General features: G+C 49.4%; 1 protein-coding gene across 1 annotated transcript in view; it reads left to right on the top strand.

Annotated features, from left to right (window-relative positions):
• Positions 1 to 20809, top strand: part of LOC144799427 (hippocampus abundant transcript 1 protein-like) — a 66723-nt gene that overhangs the window by 37509 nt on the left and 8405 nt on the right. The window contains exons 2-6 of the mRNA XM_078670720.1: positions 2210 to 2305; positions 7544 to 7606; positions 7914 to 8041; positions 11056 to 11170; positions 19112 to 19330. Of these exons, the coding sequence (XP_078526846.1) occupies positions 2210 to 2305; positions 7544 to 7606; positions 7914 to 8041; positions 11056 to 11170; positions 19112 to 19330 (621 nt within the window). The remainder of the gene's footprint in view (positions 1 to 2209; positions 2306 to 7543; positions 7607 to 7913; positions 8042 to 11055; positions 11171 to 19111; positions 19331 to 20809) is intronic.

The following is a 20809-nucleotide window of genomic DNA, read 5'->3' as shown; positions in this document are numbered from 1 at the left end:
ATCGGTCCACCTCGGGCTGTAAATACGTTTCGAGAGGATAAAAAATCCCCATCTTACATTAGCATGCCCTAGAATAGTTATGGCAGCTCTTACGGCAACGTTTCTTCCCTTGACTTGTCATTTCCGAGAACTGTGAGTGTTGTAGCGAAGGGTGTGTGATCATACAACCGAAAGGAGGTGTCCTGCTGCGTTGAGTTTGGTCTGGGTCTTGTGCCAGTGTGCAGGTCACAGCGGTGGGTGTAAGATACTCCAATGTGAAGGCGAGGTGGGTCTCTGGCCAGTCGGTCAGAGCTGTAAAGGTACAGGGCCCCCTGCTACTAATGGGAAGTACCTCTAGGCAGGGAAATAATACTTAGCGTAAATTCCTAGTGCAGCTTCAGAAAGTCACAATAAACGAATGCAATTCTAATACCACCTCCCAGACGCTGCAGACGCTTCACGACACAGATGCACACCTTTGTATTGAAAGCCCATATACAAGGCTCATCTATGGAAAACGTTTAAACAATAATTGTGAGGAAAAGATAAAAAACATATCGGACATATACATAATGATTTGACTGAATTTTCAGGTGTATATGTATATATTATGACTGTTGAGTACGAATTAAGAGACTGATGTGGTTTGTTCTAGTTTTAACTATGAAATACAGAATATATCATTATCAATAAATAATTATTTTTTTACTTATTTGTCTTTGTCTCTCCTGGTACTAGAATTGCATTGGTTTATTGTGACTTTCTGAAGTTACCCTAGGAATTTACGCTAAGCAATCGGTCAGAGCTTCCAGTGGGCCTCAGTGGTTGTGGGAATAAAGGTTGCACATGTGCCAGCCCTACGTTCCTGGGCTGTCACCGGGAGCCACAGATTATTAGTTTATGTGACTCGGCTATGGTCGGACTCTCACATGGCGCTGGTGAATGGACGCCCTGGGAGTTTATCTTGAGGACAGACTCCTGTTCCCGCAAGAACAAAGACGAGGACGCCCAGGTTTGACGTTGTGGAGTGGTGTGGCTCACTGGTTAGAGGCGGCAGACCCGGAAGCAGAGAACGGCCCGGGACCAGGGTTCAATTCCCGACACGGCAGGGTCGTGGATCAGGGTCAGCGGACTCGATAATTCTCGCCTCGGTGCCTACTCTAACCAGGGATCACACTCGGCAACTCTGGGCATTAAGCTTGCCTCATCTCCACAACGGCCCCCACAGACGCCGGGGATGCCTGGTTTCACCCTGGAGATACCCAGAAAGGGACCATCTCACAGGGAAAACCAGGACGGGTTCCCCAGCGGTCTACAGCGCAGAGATACTCCTTCGGGAGTCGATTCTAGCGCTTTAGAAACCCACAATCAATCAATCAATCCACCTTGTGTGTGTGGGCAGCAGACCCACTCCTGCTGCTGATGGGACTGGCATTTTATGTAGTGAGCTGTGGGTGCTTGACCAGCCCGGGCCAGTCTGATCACCGTTTTCTGGCTTGATGCCCGCTCCATGTGAAAGCAAAGACAGGATGACTTACTCAGAGCTTACTCATCGCAGTCAGGCAGTAGTGGCTGGGGCATACCTCGGAATCGGCCCCTGCACCCAACCCCAGGAAGGGCTCAGCAGCAACAAGCATCATTGAAACACTGAAAACTCCCATATACTGGAAACCTGATTTTGGTCAATTCTCAAAGCTCCCCTGGAGTGTGTAATCACCTTTAAAATACTTTGATGGTTGCCCCTAGCTTTCTTTTTTGTCTGCATGTTTTTGACTCTTTAGGCTGGAACAACTCACCTCACCTGTCTTCAGGTAGTTGGGGAGAAAGTCCTGGAGTTACGGGCAGCTTTCTAGCCATAGGTTGTCACGCTTAAATCGTGATGGGGGGGGATCAGCTGAATTGATATTATTTTGAGGTATTTAAACCTCCCTTGGACATAAGAAACTCAAGGTGTGGACCTGAGGGGGGTTGCTAAGTTAGACTTTATCTATAGTCGGGAGAGAGCCTAATTCCCTAAATGAATGTAAACATTTTATAAGTCATTGTGTTGATTTGAGGTTCACACTAGAATTTGTAACCAGACATGAGTGCCAGAGCAGAGGTCTTGTGGCTGCCTTGCTTCTTGTAAGAGTTCCCTCTAAGGGCTCTATGTGTACCTTGCCTGTGCTCAGCGATGTCGCTTGTAATCCATATATTGCACTAATGGCTTCTCTCTCCTCTTCCTCCCCAGCGGCTGGGGATTGGCGAGCCCAGCGTCTACCATGCGGTGGTTGTTATATTTTTGGAGTTCTTTGCCTGGGGTCTACTTACGACCCCCATGTTATCGGTAAGTAGTGTTTGTTTTCTCTCTTTTGTCATAAAGCGTGAGGGTTCTGTTGCCTAGTGTCGTGGGCAGGCATCCAGACATTCCTGCCCAGGGTCAGCTTGGTTTTTCTTCCGCAATGGTTTCCAGTCTTGGTCAACTAAGTTCCAAACCCTGGCCAGACTTTAAGATCACCAATGGCAACCTAGATTACCATTAATATTCATGGTTGGTAAATCTATGCGATGTGGATAACCTGAAAACCCGGCCTGGATCTGGCAGCCGTGGGCTAACTTTGCACGCCCCTCTGTTAGTCTAGTGGTGGCGACATTGGTCAAACACAGGCCGGAATGGCTATAACCACAGTGCCAAGATTTCACATTGAAGTTTGTTGTATTGTCATCTCATTAAGCGCATGCTTCGAGGCTGTGTTTGTATGTATTTATATTCATAAATGGACAGAGTGTAATGTGCCATTCATCACCATAATTTTGAGTCACGGCCCATCCCCGCACTCGCGAGGCGAAGCCGCAAATGAGTCACGATGACCTGCCTATGTCCATGGCAATAAATAACATATTGTATTCTGTGCTTCTGCATAAATGGTTTATGCCATGGCATTTGTTCATGTTTATTTGTTTTACAAATGTATTTAACCAAAACCAGGACTGTAAAGGTTAAAATGGTGCCTCACTCTAAAATTACACTCAGCAGGTATCTGACTATTAGGAGGGCGATGTCCTTGTGTTGAATAGTTTTACGTCCAATCGCTCAGTCAGTAAAAAAAGTTTTTCTTATGTCCCTTTCATGTACTGTTGGCAATAAACTCCAACTTGACATTTGCCTTGTAGTAATTATTAATATTATTTAGATCTTGTAGAGTGCATGGCTACCCAGAGGGTTTCCCAGCGCTAAGCCGCGGGCAAGAGAGCTCTAAGAAGAGACCTCAGAATAACCAGGTTCTCAGCTCCTTGAGAAAGGTGAGCGGTGCAGCATCGCAGAGAATCCGGGAGCGCGTTCCATAGTTCTGGCCCCAAAGGAGCGACCGCCCATCCGGGTGCACCTGACTCTAGGAACTATCCCCCAGATTCATCTTTGTCCCGTTTTGCGAGTCCTTAATAGCGATTATTAAGGAATCGCTAATAAAGACTCGCAAAACGGGATTCATGTAGAAATCGCAATTTTATTTGCGATTTCTACGGCTTCCTTATTTGCGATTAGCAAATTGCTAATCGCAAATAAGGAATGACTCCCCATTCATTCCTATGGGCCAAAGGCCCATAGGAATGAATGGGGAGTCATTTCTTATTTTGCGATTAGCAATTTGCTAATCGCAAATAAGGATACGATTTCAAGGGTGCCAGGGGTGTCCAAAGGACACCCTGTAGCACCCCTGAAATGTAAATGTAGACTGATGTTGCGCACACACATGTCCAAAGGACATGTGTGTGTGTAACATACAACTTAGAAAAATGCACTAAAGTGCATTTTTCTAAGTTTTCGCTATTTACCACGAAGTCAGACTTCGCGGTAAATAGCGGCCAAAAATAGCGATTTCGCAATTCAAAAATGGTTCATGAATTGCATTTAAGGAATCTCAAATAGAGATTCCTTAAATGCAATTCCTCGCAATTTACCGATTTCGCAATTTGCGTTTTTTGCATTTGGGATGATGAATGCAAAATGCAAAAATTGCGCCCGCAATCTGGCCCTTTGCGAGCCGAATTCCCGTTGATGAATCTGGCTGTATGAACAGAGATTGGTTACTGGAACGTAGAGAGTCAGGAAGGTGGTAGGGAGAGACAAGGTTTTGCATATACTTAGGCCTGGAGTTGGAGTGCATTTTGTGCATATAGCATAGTGCCTTGAAAGTGATACACTTCTCCACGGTGAGCCAGAGGAGGTCGTGAAGAAGGCCGGCCGGACTCGGAGTAGTGTTTAGGAAGCCGTAACAGGAGCCTGGCAGCCGAGTTCCTAACCACTTGGAGGTGCCCGATCACGGACTTGTCCGCTCCTAGATATAAGATGTTACCATAATCTAACCTGGACATATTCCGAGCCTGGATGACGGTACTTTGAGCAACGAACGGAATTATCCACAGGATCTTTCTAAGCCACCTCATAGCGGCAAAACACGAGGAGGCCACCGTGGCGACCTGAGGCTTCATGGACAGAGTGGAGTCTAGCCAAAAGCCAAGGCTCTTCACCTGGTAGGCAGGGACAGGGAGGGCCCCCAGAGCTGAGAGTGCTTACTCAGAACATAATAAATGTGTGAATGCATGTTTATTAGTACAGTTGCTGTAAATGACATGTTATATGGCCATCATTATTTCCACTGCCATGAATCCAGTCTGTCTGTCTGTCTATGTATCTATTCCTCAAGGGATACCAAGAACCTTCAACACAATCCCTTTATCCTGAATTCCTTCCATATCATTCTAAAATATATCATATACTTTATCTGTTGTGTTCATATGTTTGACCTCGGAAAAGTAAGAATCGAGCAAGATGGGCTCTGCGACGACCAACGCCGCTGAGAATTGAGGACCCTGCAATCCAAAGAGCTTCAGCGTCGCCCGGCTTCACACCCGCAGTATTTAAACTGGAAGCTCCACACACGGCTACATCTTGGACGCTATTTAAAGAGAATATTTGGGAACTTGGACACATTTGGATTACAAACAACACCTTGTAGCTTTTGGCAGAAACTGTCACAGAGGCTGCATTTGTTGTGTGGTGGAGCGTCCAAGATTGGAGGCCTTACAGACCCTTCAAACTATGGTTGCTGTATTCGGCGATGGGAGTTGGGAATGTGTGTACACACACTGGTGCTCCAGGTCTGGGGAGATAGAATGCTGGGCCTGCCCAGAAGATACTTCCAGTGGGTGCTGCTGTCATGGGCAGGCTTCGCGTGGCCGCAAGCCGGGAGTCGCAGCCCAAGTCTGTGCTCTTCCACTCTCCCATATTATTTTCCAAATCAAACCCCTTGCTTGATAGACTCCGAAGCACAACCACCTCTGGGCTATAAAGAGAGCAGACCCTGTTAAGACTGTTCATTTCATGTAATGCACAGCCTTAACATAAAGTGATAATTCTTTTAAATGTTTCTCTTTTATCTATGCCAAATTTAGAAACGATTTGTCTGGCGTAGGATTGGGATTTCTCTTCTCTTAGGTAAAAACATTTTTTTTTAGATTCCATATGTCAAATTAATGCAAAATATTTGTTTCCGTTACATTCTGAGAGCCTGGACCCATGGACAAAGAAGAAAGTTGTGAATTCCTTTTATTTCACTTCAGCACTATGCGCTGCATTTATTAGTAGTGCTCATTGGGTGTTGCATTGAGATGTTTGGCCTGTATGGGAAAGAACATTGGTTTGTGCCAATTACAACCCCCCCTTCCATGTTCATGGGTTTGGGTCAGGGTGGTGATGGCTGATGCCACCTTCAGGAGGCTTAGTCGGGGTTTTTTCTTCCTTGAATAGCCTTCAAGTTCATTCAGAGACGGCACGGTTAAACATTAAGCGATGCCTTGTACTCTCCATAAGCTATTCTTTTACTCAGTATCTTAGCCGTGAATCACTTTGTGGGTTTCCACAATTTGATGTTTACATTGAAATGCAGAATATGGACACCTTGTAGCCTGTGAGTGTGAACATGTGGGCCCTGAGCCTTACTAGCAGGACTGACCACCAAGGGGCAACTCGCGTAGGCGTAGGCAAAGAGGTAGAAACTTCGATTGCAAAACCGATGGATGATGCAGATGCCAGTGGCGTGTTAAGCCATGATAATGTACACATGCTCATGAAATGCCAACGTGTGCTTGTGCGTGTGGTATGGCAACACATGCTTGTGAGTGGGGTTGTAACACGTGCTTGGACGCGTGGGGTTGCAACACGTGCTTGGACGCGTGGAGTTGCAACACGTGCTTGTACGCGTTTAATGGCAACACATACTTGTACACATGGGATCTCAACACGTGCTTGTATGTATGGGATGGCAACACTTCTGTGCATGAGGAGGAAACTCACTTTCTTATGCAGTGATTCTGCTGCCTTTAATAGTCCATCATTGTGCAAACCAACTGAGCCAAGAAGAGGTTCAGTCAGCCTTGGGATTGTAGGAAACAACCTGATATCTTTCCTTTTCTTGTTTGGACACCTGTAAGCCGTGGTACTTTGAACTCTCCTTGTGTGTCGCTTAAGATTCCTACCTTTGACCGTTGAAGTTGTTGTCCAGGGGAGGCATTTGTAGCCTTTGCCTTGATTTGAGTGAATTAAAAATGCAACTAAAATAAAATTCCATTGTTTGTTTCTTTAAAAAAAAAGATTGGCCCCAAGGAAACCATGCTAACTTTTCTCAAGCCAACAGCACATGTTTGTTACAGTCAAGTAATAATTGTTTAATTTGTTAACAGCTCATGTGGGGGTGTGGTTAAAATGCATGGAGTGTGGTTAAAATGCATGGAGTGTGGTTAAAATGCATGGAGTGTGGTTAAAATGCATGGAGTGTGGTTAAAATGCATGGAGTGTGGTTAAAATGCGTGGAGTGTGGTTAAAATGCATGGCGTGTGGTTAAAATGCATGGAGTGTGGTTAAAATGCATGGAGTGTGGTTAAAATGCATGGAGTGTGGTTAAAATGCATGGAGTGTGGTTAAAATGCATGGAGTGTGGTTAAAATGCATGGAGTGTGGTTAAAATGCGTGGAGTGTGGTTAAAATGCATGGCGTGTGGTTAAAATGCATGGAGTGTGGTTAAAATGCATGGAGTGTGGTTAAAATGCATGGAGTGTGGTTAAAATGCGTGGCGTGTGGTTAAAATGCGTGGCGTGTGGTTAAAATGCATGGAGTGTGGTTAAAATGCGTGGCGTGTGGTTAAAATGCGTGGCGTGTGGTTAAAATGCATGGAGTGTGGTTAAAATGCGTGGAGTGTGGTTAAAATGCGTGGCGTGTGGTTAAAATGCATGGAGTGTGGTTAAAATGCATGGAGTGTGGTTAAAATGCATGGAGTGTGGTTAAAATGCGTGGCGTGTGGTTAAAATGCGTGGCGTGTGGTTAAAATGCGTGGAGTGTGGTTAAAATGCGTGGAGTGTGGTTAAAATGCGTGGAGTGTGGTTAAAATGCGTGGAGTGTGGTTAAAATGCGTGGAGTGTGGTTAAAATGCGTGGAGTGTGGTTAAAATGCATGGAGTGTGGTTAAAATGCCCAGGTATAATGCACTGCAATCTCTAAGGGTTGGCTGATGATATGTGTTCCTTCCCAGGTGCTGCACACCACCTTTCCTCGGCACACCTTCTTGATGAATGGCCTCATCCATGGAGTCAAGGTAATGCCTGAAGTACCTACGCGGGGGCATCTGTGGGCACATGTGATCAGATGCCCAGTGGTATGTAGAAATGCACTTCTAGAGGAGTGGGCACACTTCAGACTTTGATGCAAAGTAATCTCAAGCTATAAAAATACCCGAAGTCTGTGCTTCTTTGAGTGTCTTGTACCATCTGCTCGAGACTGGTCCTTAAAGCTCTGAAGTAGCTGGTATTGAGGGGCAGATTATAGGTGCTAGCATAGTCAAGAGTTACTTTACACACTGGGGTTGGCAAACTCGATGACGTGTGCTTTCTGTCTCTCTCCAGGGCCTGTTGTCGTTCCTGAGTGCCCCTCTGATCGGGGCATTGTCCGATGTCTGGGGCAGGAAGTCCTTCCTCCTACTTACTGTCTTCTTTACCTGCGCGCCCATCCCCCTGATGCAGATCAGCCCATGGTGAGTAGAAGGGATTCTTGGTTACATGAAGGTAAGTGAAGGGCGTCTGTCAGCAGAGTGTGGGTATGGGGCTTTGGAGCTGTGAGCAGTGATTGGGTAGAAGTGGGACACAGTCAGCAGCCATTGGAAGAAAAGGAGGAAGAGCGTGGCTGTGAGCAGTGATTGGATAAACTGGGAGGGTTCTGGGAAGCTTGAGAACGATGAGGCCTTAGTGAATGGTGCCTGTTTGTTATTTGTTGCAGCATTGTAGAGAATTAAACATGTACAATAACACATATGGCCAAGACCAGTGCTTAGTGGTTTGGTAAAGTCATCAGACAGAAAATCAATTGATGTGGTCAGCTGCTTGTAAACTTTATCAATAGTCAAATGATTAACCAATGTTATTGAGTTGTTTAAGTAGACGCATTTTAGAATGATATGAACAACCTCTGATCATGGGGCACTTTAAAGGTGAATGGGGTATTGTGACTGGAGAAACCTTCTGTTCCATTGTGGAGACCGCTCGTCCCTTTGTAGACACCGTTCGTCACTTTGTAGACACCATTCGTCCCGCTGTGGGGGCCACTGGTCACGCTGTGGAGGCCACTGGTCACGCTGTGGAGGCCACTGGTCCCGCTGGGGAGGCCACTGGTCCCGTTGGGGAGGCCGGTGGTCCCGCTGGGGAGGCCGGTGGTCCCGCTGGGGAGGCCAGTGGTCCCGCGGGGGAGGCCAGTGGTCCCGCGGGGGAGGCCGGTGGTCCCGCTGGGGAGGCCGGTGGTCCCGCTGGGGAGGCCGGTGGTCCCGCTGGGGAGGCCGGTGGTCCCGCTGGGGAGGCCACTGGTCCCGCTGGGGAGGCCACTGGTCCCGCTGTGGGGGCCACTGGTCCCGCTGTGGAGGCCACTGGTCCCGCTGTGGAGGCCAGTGGTCCCGCTGTGGAGGCCAGTGGTCCCGCTGGGGAGGCCACTGGTCCCGCTGTGGGGGCCACTGGTCCCGCTGTGGAGGCCACTGGTCCCGCTGTGGAGGCCAGTGGTCCCGCTGTGGAGGCCAGTGGTCCCGCGGGGGAGGCCAGTGGTCCCGCTGTGGGGGCCACTGGTCCCGCTGTGGAGGCCACTGGTCCCGCTGTGGAGGCCACTGGTCCCGCTGGGGAGGCCAGTGGTCCCGCTGGGGAGGCCAGTGGTCCCGCTGGGGAGGCCAGTGGTCCCGCGGGGGAGGCCAAAGGTCCCGCGGGGGAGGCCAGTGGTCCCGCGGGGGAGGCCAGTGGTCCCGCGGGGGAGGCCAGTGGTCCCGCGGGGGAGGCCAGTGGTCCCGCGGGGGAGGCCGGTGGTCCCGCTGGGGAGGCCGGTGGTCCCGCTGGGGAGGCCGGTGGTCCCGCTGGGGAGGCCGGTGGTCCCGCTGTGGAGGCCGGTGGTCCCGCTGTGGAGGCCGGTGGTCCCGCTGTGGAGGCCGGTGGTCCCGCTGTGGGGGCCACTGGTCCCGCTGTGGAGGCCACTGGTCCCGCTGTGGAGGCCAGTGGTCCCGCTGGGGAGGCCAGTGGTCCCGCTGGGGAGGCCAGTGGTCCCGCGGGGGAGGCCAGTGGTCCCGCTGTGGGGGCCACTGGTCCCGCTGTGGAGGCCAGTGGTCCCGCTGGGGAGGCCAGTGGTCCCGCTGGGGAGGCCAAAGGTCCCGCGGGGGAGGCCAGTGGTCCCGCTGGAGAGACCTTGCATTCTGTTGGGAAACCTCCTGGTCCTTGGAGGAGTCCCTGTGTTCCATGAAGGAGCCGACTGGTTCAGTCGGAGAGACCTTGTGGTCTGTTGTAGTCTTCAGGGGCGACTTCGCTGTCTGCAGGGAGTCCTTGTGGTCTGTAAATGAGTCCTTGTAGTCTTCAGGGGCGTCTTCGCTGTCTGCAGGGAGTCCTTGTGGTCTTGTGTGCGACCTTGCAGCCCCTGTGATCCTGTTTTCCAGGTTGTAAGATGGCAGGCTGGTTGCTGGGCACAATCTAGAAGAAGACACCTGTTTGATGAGTTAGAGTATTGACCTTAGGGACAGACGGGCTGTGGCCCTCTTCAGTAGCCTCAAATGCTGGCAGGACATGTGCACCAGTCACAATGTCAGCGCTTTGAGTCAGGACACAGTAGGGTTGCATCACACATGAGGGGGGTCAAAGTTCCAAACCTGCACAGCGTGAGGACGTTTTCCCACCGCTGTACAGAGCAGGGGTTGCTGCGCCATTATGGGAGTGAGTGCAGCGGTGCACACAGTTCAGGGCATTGTAAATGGTGCAGTATTGTTGCTCACTGTGCAAAGACACCCCGCTTAGGTGCAAACCTAACCCTACGCTGCCAAAGGGAACCCCCAGTAGAATGAAGAGAAGGGGGCTTCTTCCATGGGTGGATGTGGGGATCATGAGTTATCCCGCCTGGCAGATCGACCTGAGCAATGCACATCATTCTCTGGTAGACTATTGTACATTTTGCACCAGATGTTCTCCAGGACACACGTGCTCTGCTACTACATTTGGATCAATGTTGTGTAACAAACACGGGGGGGGGAGGAATCCCCGATAGTGCTATTACGGAACATATATATATACCGTATTTTCTGGCGTATAAGACGACTTTTTAACCCTTGAAAATCTTTTCAAAAGTTGGGGGTCGTCTTATACGCCGGTGTCATTTAATAAGCATGCGAATATAGCCCAAAACCTATATTTTAAAAGGAAAAGTAGGGGGTCGTCTTATATGCCCAGTGCTCTTATACGCCAGAAAATACAGTAGTTATTTATATACTGAAGGTACCATTGCAGTACAGTTTTCTGATTGCTCTCTGGGTCATTCGAACTATAAACTAGACGGGAACAAAGTTTCTCTTTTGGAGAAGGGATAAAGAACTGACAGTGGAAAGAAGCGCAGTGGGAGGCCGAAGTGGAGGTGCTGGGCCTTGTGTGGAGTGTGACGCCTGTGGATTGCCCCATGTTTGCCCAGGGCCAGGCTATGAGGCTCTGGGAGGGTGGTTTTACTTTATCTACAATTGTCTTTTTCTTTTTCTCTCTGTAGGTGGTACTTTGCTGTCATCTCCATGTCAGGGGTTTTTGCTGTCACCTTCTCTGTCATTTTTGCATATGTTGCGGACATCACCCAGGAACATGAGCGCAGCACCGCATACGGCTTGGTGAGTGCATAAGTGTCAGGTCACTGCGGGATATGGAAAATGTTGGTTCTCCCAGGAATAAGAGGGAAGAAGACTAACTGCTTCTCTTTTTGCCTAAAGGTATTTTAATGAAGTTTAAAGCATTAGAAAGTAGACATATTGCATTATATATAATGTGTGTATCTGTATATATATAAATATATATATATATGTCAGAAAAGGTCCCCACAACTATCTTTGGAAACACAAAAGACTCGCACTCGTGTAGGAATCGTTTATTGGCGATGCGTTTCGACCAAGCGGTCTTCTTCGATAGCCAGATGTGTGTGTGTGTGTGTGTGTGTGTGTGTGTGTGTGTGTGTGTGTGTATATATATATATATCATGTGACCAAGGCCTCTGTGAAGGCCGAAACTTTATGCTGAGGTGCGCCTTCCCCACGACTTAATAAAACTGCTCACCTGCACTTGGGTCTCCTCTTCATTTCTGCGCCAAAGGTATCCGTGACTGGGCTCCAGGCGAGAGAAAAATGGGATTGTTTCATATATACATATATATATATATATATATATATATATATATATATATATATATATATATATATATATATACACACACACATACATACTCCTCAAATGGCTCGCCTGCGCTGGATATTGTGGCGCTTCTAGGGCGGTGCGGTCCCGAAGCGGCAGAGCCAGTCCATGTAAGTATTCACCTATGAACAAGGTCTCTGTGAGACTGAAATGCGTAGGGTGCCCCCCCTCCCCCCCCCCCCCCCCGTTCTGGCCCTTATGGAATTTGCAAAAAAATAAATACAAGAATTTTGTTTGACCCATGTGTGCGACCTACCTTATGTGAAGAAGTCTTTTGTAATATATATATATCACAGAATTTTAGCTTTAGATACCTACAAACCCCTTTTCTCCTGCCATCCCTAGAACACTGGCTCTTTATGTAGCGTACCAAAAAGAAATCTACTGTGCAAAGGGTCCAGATATCCTTTAAAAGTGGAGAGGGGCTTGCTTTAGCAATCCCAAGGTGTTCTCGTAGGGGTAGTGTGGTCGAGCAGCCTTCAGCTTATTAGAGGAGTGTTAGACGTCTACTGCACACAAACAGTCAATAAATGACTCACACGCCTCAATAAGGAGATGCAAACCAATCTATGAAAATAAGATTTATATTACTTTAGGCACCAAGATCATCAAAATCGGTTAAGTACGTTTCGAGTTGTCAATTTTAACAGTTTTAAAAAATTGACCGTGCTATATGTGAAGCAGTAAGGTTATCCTATGGATTAAAGACATATACTGCTTACAGGTACTTTTATAGTGACGTACGGGACCAATTTTCTGGACTTAAGGTGAGTACGGGGCAAGCTGAGACTGGGGGGCAGCAGTCTGGCTGAACCAACAGGGGGCTCAGGTCTCGCAATGCTCGGGACATGAGGACACCTTTGGCTCTCCTATCCGCGGGTCAAGGCGGCCGGATGCAGAGGTATTCTGAGGGTTTTCACCACCGGAGACACTCGCTGTAGAGTGGGTCGGCACAAAGAGGCTGCAGGCGACAAATAGTCCACTGTTTGCAAACCCAAGGTGAGCTTTGTCACTGGAGGGTCTGGGGACCACACTAGCACCATTGGCCCACTTAGACTGAGGCTAGGAGGTACAGGTGCAGTGGAACATTCCCGTGTCAGGTTTTCAGCGATCTGTAGTCCTTGCCGGTCTTCTGGGGTGCCTGCAGCGGAGCCCTCCATGGCAGTTCCTTTGTCTTGGGTGAAGGATTGGCAATCCTCCCAGGCTTTTGGAGGCACAGTAGCTGCAGGACGAGTTGTTTTTTGGCGCAATTGTCGGGAACATCAGGCAGGCCAGCAAGGTTGGTGCCAAGTCAGTTGCTGGTTCTCTGTTCTCACTTTTGCAGCTCTCCAGGGTCCTCCTTCCTGACTTCCTTGTGCCGGCGGCCACCCTGAATACTAGATTTGGGGGAGTGTAGGGTAGTAGCCAATGGTCTACTTAATCCTGGCATCACTATGCCCCCTATATGACCACTTATTGTGGGAAGTGGGCAAAACCCTTTCCTATAGTTCCTCATTTTCGTGTCCACATCAGGTAGCCCACCTTTGGGGTGGAACAAGACTGAGAAGGAAAACGCCTCTCTGACTTCTAATTTTCCCACCTGTCCAGGTGCCAAATAGGCCCTGGTCGGGGGAGGGGGTGTTGCATCCCCTCACCTCAGAGGGAAGCCAAATTTGCATGTCAAAGGCGGTGGGCTCTTTGAAGCTCTGTGCTTTGGAATGCTAATTTAGGGGTCCTGCTGGAGGGGGTGTAAAACACCCTCTGCCAGAGCAGGCTTTGTTCCTGACCTCCTGAGAGCAAAGGCCCTCACCCCTGGGTGTCAGAATCTCATCTGTGGTGGCAGGCTCACCAGAACCAGTCAGCCAGCACACTAGGGGCACCAGAACAACTCATAAACCAAACCCGCTGCCCGGTGTTTTGAAGCAAAGGGATTTCACGGGCAGTTACTGCTGCACACTAATACTCACTTTGCACCACTACGCAATGCGGCAAGTACCAGCTCGGTCCTTAGGGGTACTTTCACACGCACCGACACCCTAATTCGGTGCCACCGATACCACACAGGTAAATAGGTAACACTCCACAGACCATGTAGCTCCAAACCTCCGGCCACACTCTATTCTCACCCCACCACCCCCCACTGTCCCAGACACCCTGAATGAAAGTTCACCAGCCCCTCCCTCTGGACACAAGGCCTCTCATGGCTGAGGTCCCACCAGGTCTGGGATCCCAGAAACCTGGTGGGGAGTGACAGTAAGCATAAACAAGAGGTAAACATCGACGTCTTGGCACCACTTCGGAAATTCACCAATAAGTTGCTAACCAGAAACGTGCAAAGAGCAACAATTTGTTACAAACGGGCATCCGCCAGGGCCTTCTGGCACCCGCCCAGTTCTGCAAAGCAGGGGGGTGGCATGCAGTCTTTTGACCTGCTCCCGAACCTTCCCGGAATCATCCCTCCAGCTTAGTCTATTCCTCTCACTCCTTCCTGGCACCACAAAGACTTCGGAAGGGCCAGATTGGCGGGCGGTAGTAGGTCCACCACGAGGCGGGCAGTGAGGGAAGAAGTAGTGAACTGTCGGCTTGTGGGGATACCCCGTCGGTTACATGTTGACCTGGGTTGTGCCCTGACAATCTGGGCTCTAGGTCCGGCACTCTTGATGTCCGATGTAACAGTTGTTTCCGGTCACACACACAGGCGCAAGTGCAGCAAGGTTTCAAGAGGTAGAATGAAACTCTGCAAAGGGTGCTTCCCCCACCTCCGAGAATCACAACCTGGAAATCGGACACCGCACGCAATGCGCATGCAGTCGGAGTGGCACACATTAGAAATGTGGCACAGTCGACAACGCAGGTCACGTGGGATCCCGCAACCAGTAAATCTGCTCACCACCAACAAGACCGTTATGCTTGCCAAGGGTTCTGCAAAGCGGGAATAACTTTGCCATAGATGCTGGAAACTTCTTGAGCTCCGCACTAGGCAATCCAGAATCCAGGCAGGATTACGTAGTTTCAAGCTCACACAGCTCTTACCAGCTTTCAGCAGGCAATGTGGCCGCTTAGAGGGCACCACTCGCCAGATGTCGCCAATAGGTGGTGTGGGCCCCTCGTACGAGTTCTGTAAACTCCCTGAGACCTCCAAGAGAATAGGAGACCAGCCGACTGGTCCTTGGTAGCCCACTTCAGGGTGCCACATGTCAGCAGGTCGTTGGCCCATGCCAGCCACTATTCAGGAAGGCACGCAGACGCGTATCCTCCATCTGTACAACAGAGCATTCTGGCAATGTGCGCCATGCAGACCAGGGTCTCCGGTGCTGCGTCTCCACAAGCTGATCTCTTCTCCTCCTGGGGTGGCACCCAGTATTTCTACCCACTTGGGCTTTTGAAGTTGGGGGAAGGTTCAAAGGATATTACTTTAAACCACAGATGTGTTCCCTAAATGTGCGTCCTGTCTGCCACGAGGCCTCGAAATGCATATCTCTATCTTTAGGGGGGCCATGATCTGGCTCCAGAGGCCGGGTGCCACAATCTCTGCCTCCCTCCATATATTCCACCAGACCCGCAAATGGCCGAGGTCGGCTGCTTCAATTGCACGCCCAATGGTTTAAGGCTGTCGCAGGGAAATGCACACATGTGCTCCCCCTGGCCTCCGGTGTTGACTACCACTAGATATCCTGGCACATGAACAGTTTGATGAATAAAAATGTCCACTTTCCATAAAGTTATTTACAACAAGGGGTGGTGATGGACAGAGTCTCTGAATTAAGCAGAGTACTCTCACCCAGTCAAGAGATCAGGGCTAGATCCAGTGAGATAAATAACGGTGATGGATCAAGCCCTGATCTTTGGACTGGGTAAGAGTGGTCTGCTTAATTCAGACACTCTGTTCATCACCACCCCCTTTTCTGTATCGTTTTTGGCCACTATAGGTGTGGCAGGGTATACTCAGACATGAGTCCCTTTCTCACTGCTCCATCAGGATTCAAGCAAGCCGGGCCGAAGAGGCTGAAATGCCATAAACCGGTCCCCGGTAGCTTGTCTCCTTTCTGGTGAAGAATTGGCTTGGTAGTTTGGTCTGCCCTGTTCCCATGATGCACTGGGCCAGGGACAGACTAATTTGCATATAGCCAGGTTCTGAGCTGGGATGGGGCAGTGAGATAAATAACGGTGATGGATCAAGCCCTGATCTTTGGACTGGGTAAGAGTGGTCTGCTTAATTCAGACACTCTGTTCATCACCACCCCCTTTTCTGTATCGTTTTTGGCCACTATAGGTGTGGCAGGGTATACTCCGACATGAGTCCCTTTCTCACTGCTCCATCAGGATTCAAGCAAGCCGGGCCGAAGAGGCTGAAATGCCAGAAACCGGTCCCCGGTAGCTTGTCTCCTTTCTGGTGAAGAATTGGCTTGGTAGTTTGGTCTGCCCTGTTCCCATGATGCACTGGGCCAGGGACAGACTAATTTGCATATAGCCAGGTTCTGAGCTGGGATGGGGCAGTGAGATAAATAACGGTGATGGATCAAGCCCTGATCTTTGGACTGGGTAAGAGTGGTCTGCTTAATTCAGACACTCTGTTCATCACCACCCCCTTTTCTGTATCACTTTCCATAAAGTGGCATTTCCACGCAAGATATGCCAAGCTCACCATTACGATTGAAGCGGGTGTGGCCTAGCCAATCCATTGATAGGACACATCATGAGGCTGCGCAACTGCAACCCCTTAGTGCAGCCTGAGATACAAGCGACCCCTTCCTATGCTAACTTAAGGGAAGAGCAAGCCTACTCAGTAGGGGAACCCTCCCGGGTCTTCCTTCCTACCTGGGCAGCAAAACACCATAAGAGCCTGCCCAGCCCTTCACCTTCCATCCTAGTGGAGGCGAAAGATGCAGTCCGTGCGAGTGCGCTCACCGGCCTGCCAGAACAGGTCAGACACATAGGTTAACCTCACCTGAGGTGTACGTGCGCACCCAGGCTGCAATGGCAGGCCCGCCTACGTTTACAAACATCATGTCCGCACCACTTCCTAGCATGTGCTGGGAGGGTGTGTGTACTTTCACACGGCAGTACATAGGGGAAGGGCCCGGAGCCTTAAGGCTCCATACGAGAACCAGCACGCACACCGGCTTAACGTGGCAGGCCGGCGTCCTGGGTCTCCGAGACACCCGTGGTATCGGGGCACTATCCAGCCGACCGTTGTTGGTGGAGACTCACGCTAGGCACTCCTGTGGTGCCACTGCACACACCCTCCCATCCTGACAGGCTGGTGGCCGAGGTCTAAAAACATCACTGGTGCAAGGGCGCAGGCCGGACATGGCCCAGCACATCTTTGGTGCTAGCGCACCCACCACTTGTCATGACAGGTGGACGATCCATTTCACTCCCCTAAGTCAAGCTCTGGTTCCTACTAGATGTAATAAACATGGCGCCCTTCCACACTGCACCCAGGGTGGGGAAAGGCTCTGGCCTATCTATGGAAGGTGTCCCTTTGAGGGAGACTGACCTAGACGGTAGAGGGAGCCCACATAGGGGCTCTCTCCTGTTCAGCAGCAGTCCTACTCGGGCCCCTACCTGGCAACCTGCCTACCCCAAGCATCACCCCTCGGGACATACCTTAGGGCCGCACTGGCGGTAGGGGGACTCCCCCATCTGGGTTTACTCACCTGTGCCGACGCCAAGCTGAGTAGGAGACATATTGGGCCGGCGAGTCTTGTGGGGCAACTTCACTGGCTGCCAGTCAGAGAAAGAGTTGTGTTCAAAGCTCTCTGCCTGGCACATAAACTCCTTCACAACAAAGGCCCCCCCCCATCCTCAGAAACCTCATCACTCCTTACAAAGCCACCAGATCGCTCCGGTCGGACCACGAGAATTTCATTACTGTCCATAGAGTGAAGAAAGCCCGGTCTGGGGGGACGACGATTTTCTGTAAACACGGCTAAACACTGGAATACTCTTCCCAGGAAATTGAGAATGGAATCGAATCTTCTCCTTTTCAGAAAATCACTGAAAACGCTTCTCTTTCCCTGATCTCTCCGTCTTCTTGGCTGACACTCCCTCTTGATTTTCTAGGTTCCAGCGCTGGGATGCTCACGGGTTACTACGCGCTCTACAAAACATTAAATAATAAATAATAATAATAATAATCAGTGCCACGTCCCCTGACTTGCCAATGCTGTACCCGCCTTGGGTATATGGTGTATGCTTCCATAGGGCTCTCCCAGGGACGACACTTTACTAATTTTATTCAAGCACCCCGCTCCTATCCCTTGTGGGGAGGGTGCTCGCAACTTCCCACTGCAGTACCGTGAGAACAGGTTCTGAGTTTTTGGGTCACTACAGATAGGAGGCGAAGACTAGAATGTAGCAAAAACCTATAAGTTTTGGGGATGTTCTCTTAAGAATGCCATGTCCAACATTTAGATAATGTTCGAGACCGTGGAGCAAATAATCTAGCGGTGGTTTCCATGTGCCTTCGACCTGCATTATTTCTGGCAAGATTACTTATTAATTACTCAAAAACAGGATATTCCAGAGTCTCCAGTGCCAGGAGAGCAGTTGGGGGCCAACTTCCCTCTTCCACTGACATGCAATCGTCCTTTTCTTGGCGCCCTGCATTGCTGTGCTAAATGCCCATCAGAGCTTGAAAGACCCTTCTATCTCAAGCTCATCTGCCACACCCGGGGGATCAGATCTCGTGTGATCTCCCAATATTTACTTTAGAGCGTTTGCTAGTTTCTCCCTGTGGGGTGTTAGATTTGGCATTCCCAGCTTCTGTGTAAAGTATCTCCTTGTCTGCCATGGCACCTCCAACACACATGGTTGGCATTGGGGTACAAATGGCGAAGCATTAATGGGTTGTAATGCTAGTCCTAAAGCCTTTTGTAACGTATCTTGCTATTTGTAGCCAATGTTCATGTAATGGTTTGGTTATTGCTGCTGTCGTGCACCAGTAGCAGAGGTGGGTTCAGGATCTCTTTCACATGCAATGAGTATTTTTCTAGGAGGGACTAATCTCTGTGACTTATGCAAAGGTGGGGTGCACGATCTAGAACAGGTTCTGTTTGTATGTCCAAGCGAGATCGTTGTTGCAGACAGGAACAGATACAATACCCCGATCAAAATATAATATAATATATATATATATATAATATAATATAATATATATATAATATAAATTCGGTCCAGATGTTGATTTCCCTCTCCAATGGTCCATCCAATTAATTTGTGTGTATTAACATGTATAACTTTTTTAAGTCTTTTTAAAAATTTTATTAATGTGATAATTTTATTAGCAAAATTGTAACTTTTATCGTGTATAAATTTATTGTTCTCGTAAGAGAACTGAATCAAATAAATTATTCATTCAATTATTCATTCTGTTCCTGCCCTAGGTGTCGGCCACCTTTGCTGCCAGTCTGGTCACGAGTCCAGCCATTGGTGCCTGCCTCTCGCGTGCCTACGGCGATGCCTTGGTGGTGCTGCTGGCCTCGGTGGTGGCCCTGCTGGACATCTGTTTCATTGTGCTGGTGGTCCCGGAGTCCCTACCAGAAGAGATGCGCCCTGTGTCCTGGGGCGCTCCAATCTCCTGGGAGCAGGCCGACCCCTTCGCGGTAAGGAGTCCAGGGTGCTGGAGTGCAGGATGACCAAACAACTCTGGTTAGGAGCAGAAGCACTGTAGTCCACGTTAGGAATGAAGGGGTCTCGCTGAGCAGTGCGGACTCTCATTGCGAGGGTCCGCGGCAAGGTTTTAGGACATCCGAACCCTTGCTCCCTCCTAGTCACACAGCATTCATGACCATAACCTCTCCCCCACTTGCACCGAGGTGCCTCCTCACGTCTTTCACATGCACTCGCACAAAAAGCCACTCAACGTCAACTATGGCAGTCCTTGACTTGTCGCGGAGATGCACAGTTCCTCATTGCAGACGACCTGCTGCACTTCATACGTACACCTTCTGCCTTGCTGGCGGTCTCTCTTCTCTTTTCTCTTCTCTCTCTCTCTCTCTCTCTCTCTCTCTCTCTCTCTCTCTCTCCCTCCCCTCTTCTCGTCTCTCTCCTCTTCTCTCTTTTCTTTCTCTCTTCTCTATTCCTCTCTCTCTCTCTCTACTTCTCTCTCTATTTCTTTCCTCTGTCACTGACAATTCTGTAATCCTCTCCACTACTCACCACAGGTTTCCCTTCAAGGGAAGCCCCACGCACCCTCCCTTTCAGTCCTCTGCATCTGTCACTCATATCTTCCCTTCCAACAATGTGGTCAAATGCTCTTGGATATTGCTAGAAGTAGGCATCCTGCAGCACCCAGGATAACCAGAGCTTAATTCTACTTCCACACCATGGAGCTCAGTGCACACACGTGCTACCTTGGATTACATGAGTTAATAGGCACCAATTGTTGAAAAAATTAACAATTTGATCTAAAAACAAAACAAAAAACTAAACAGGTGTGCCATTATTCACTGTCCACAAAGGTTGGAGTTTATTCTGACCCCCAAGAAGAGATTCACTTCTTCATTGTCTTACTGAAAAAAGGAAAATTTATTTCTGGTCCTGAGCTCCCTGTGGGCAGGCGGCTGAAGGCTATGTTAGGCTGGTTGCTTAGCTCCCCGTGGGCAGGTGGCTGAATCCTACAGCAGTAGACGACTGAGCTACCAGCAGCTAGGAGGCCCTGGTGAGTAGGCCTTCAAGCTCTCAGTATGTAAACCGCATGACCCTTTCATTGGTCTGTGCCAGACAGATGCTGGGGCGGCTCTTAAAACAGATGATTGAGCTCTCATCTCTGCACACCCCTTTGTCCCTGTGCTATGCTTTAAGAGCTGTGATGCAAAAAGAATAGATAATGGACGGTATGCGGAACAATGCAAACAGTCACCCCCAGTCAACAGATCTGGATTTAATCCCTCGTTTTTTTATCCACCACACCATCCCAGTTTGGACCCAGTCTTGTAAATAGGTCTTGACCTTGCTCCTCATGGGAACAGTCCAGCCCAAACAGCCAGACTATGTTTTCCCTGGACAAGAAAACAAGCATCCTGGGACTGGTTTTGAAGTATCACCCCTCATCAGCCAGGCTAGCTTGAATCCAGTGGCAC

The sequence above is a fragment of the Lissotriton helveticus genome, chromosome 12 (genome assembly GCF_964261635.1).
Source record: "Lissotriton helveticus chromosome 12, aLisHel1.1, whole genome shotgun sequence".
NCBI lineage: Eukaryota > Metazoa > Chordata > Amphibia > Caudata > Salamandridae > Lissotriton > Lissotriton helveticus.
This window is presented reverse-complemented; position numbering and strand designations above follow the sequence as displayed.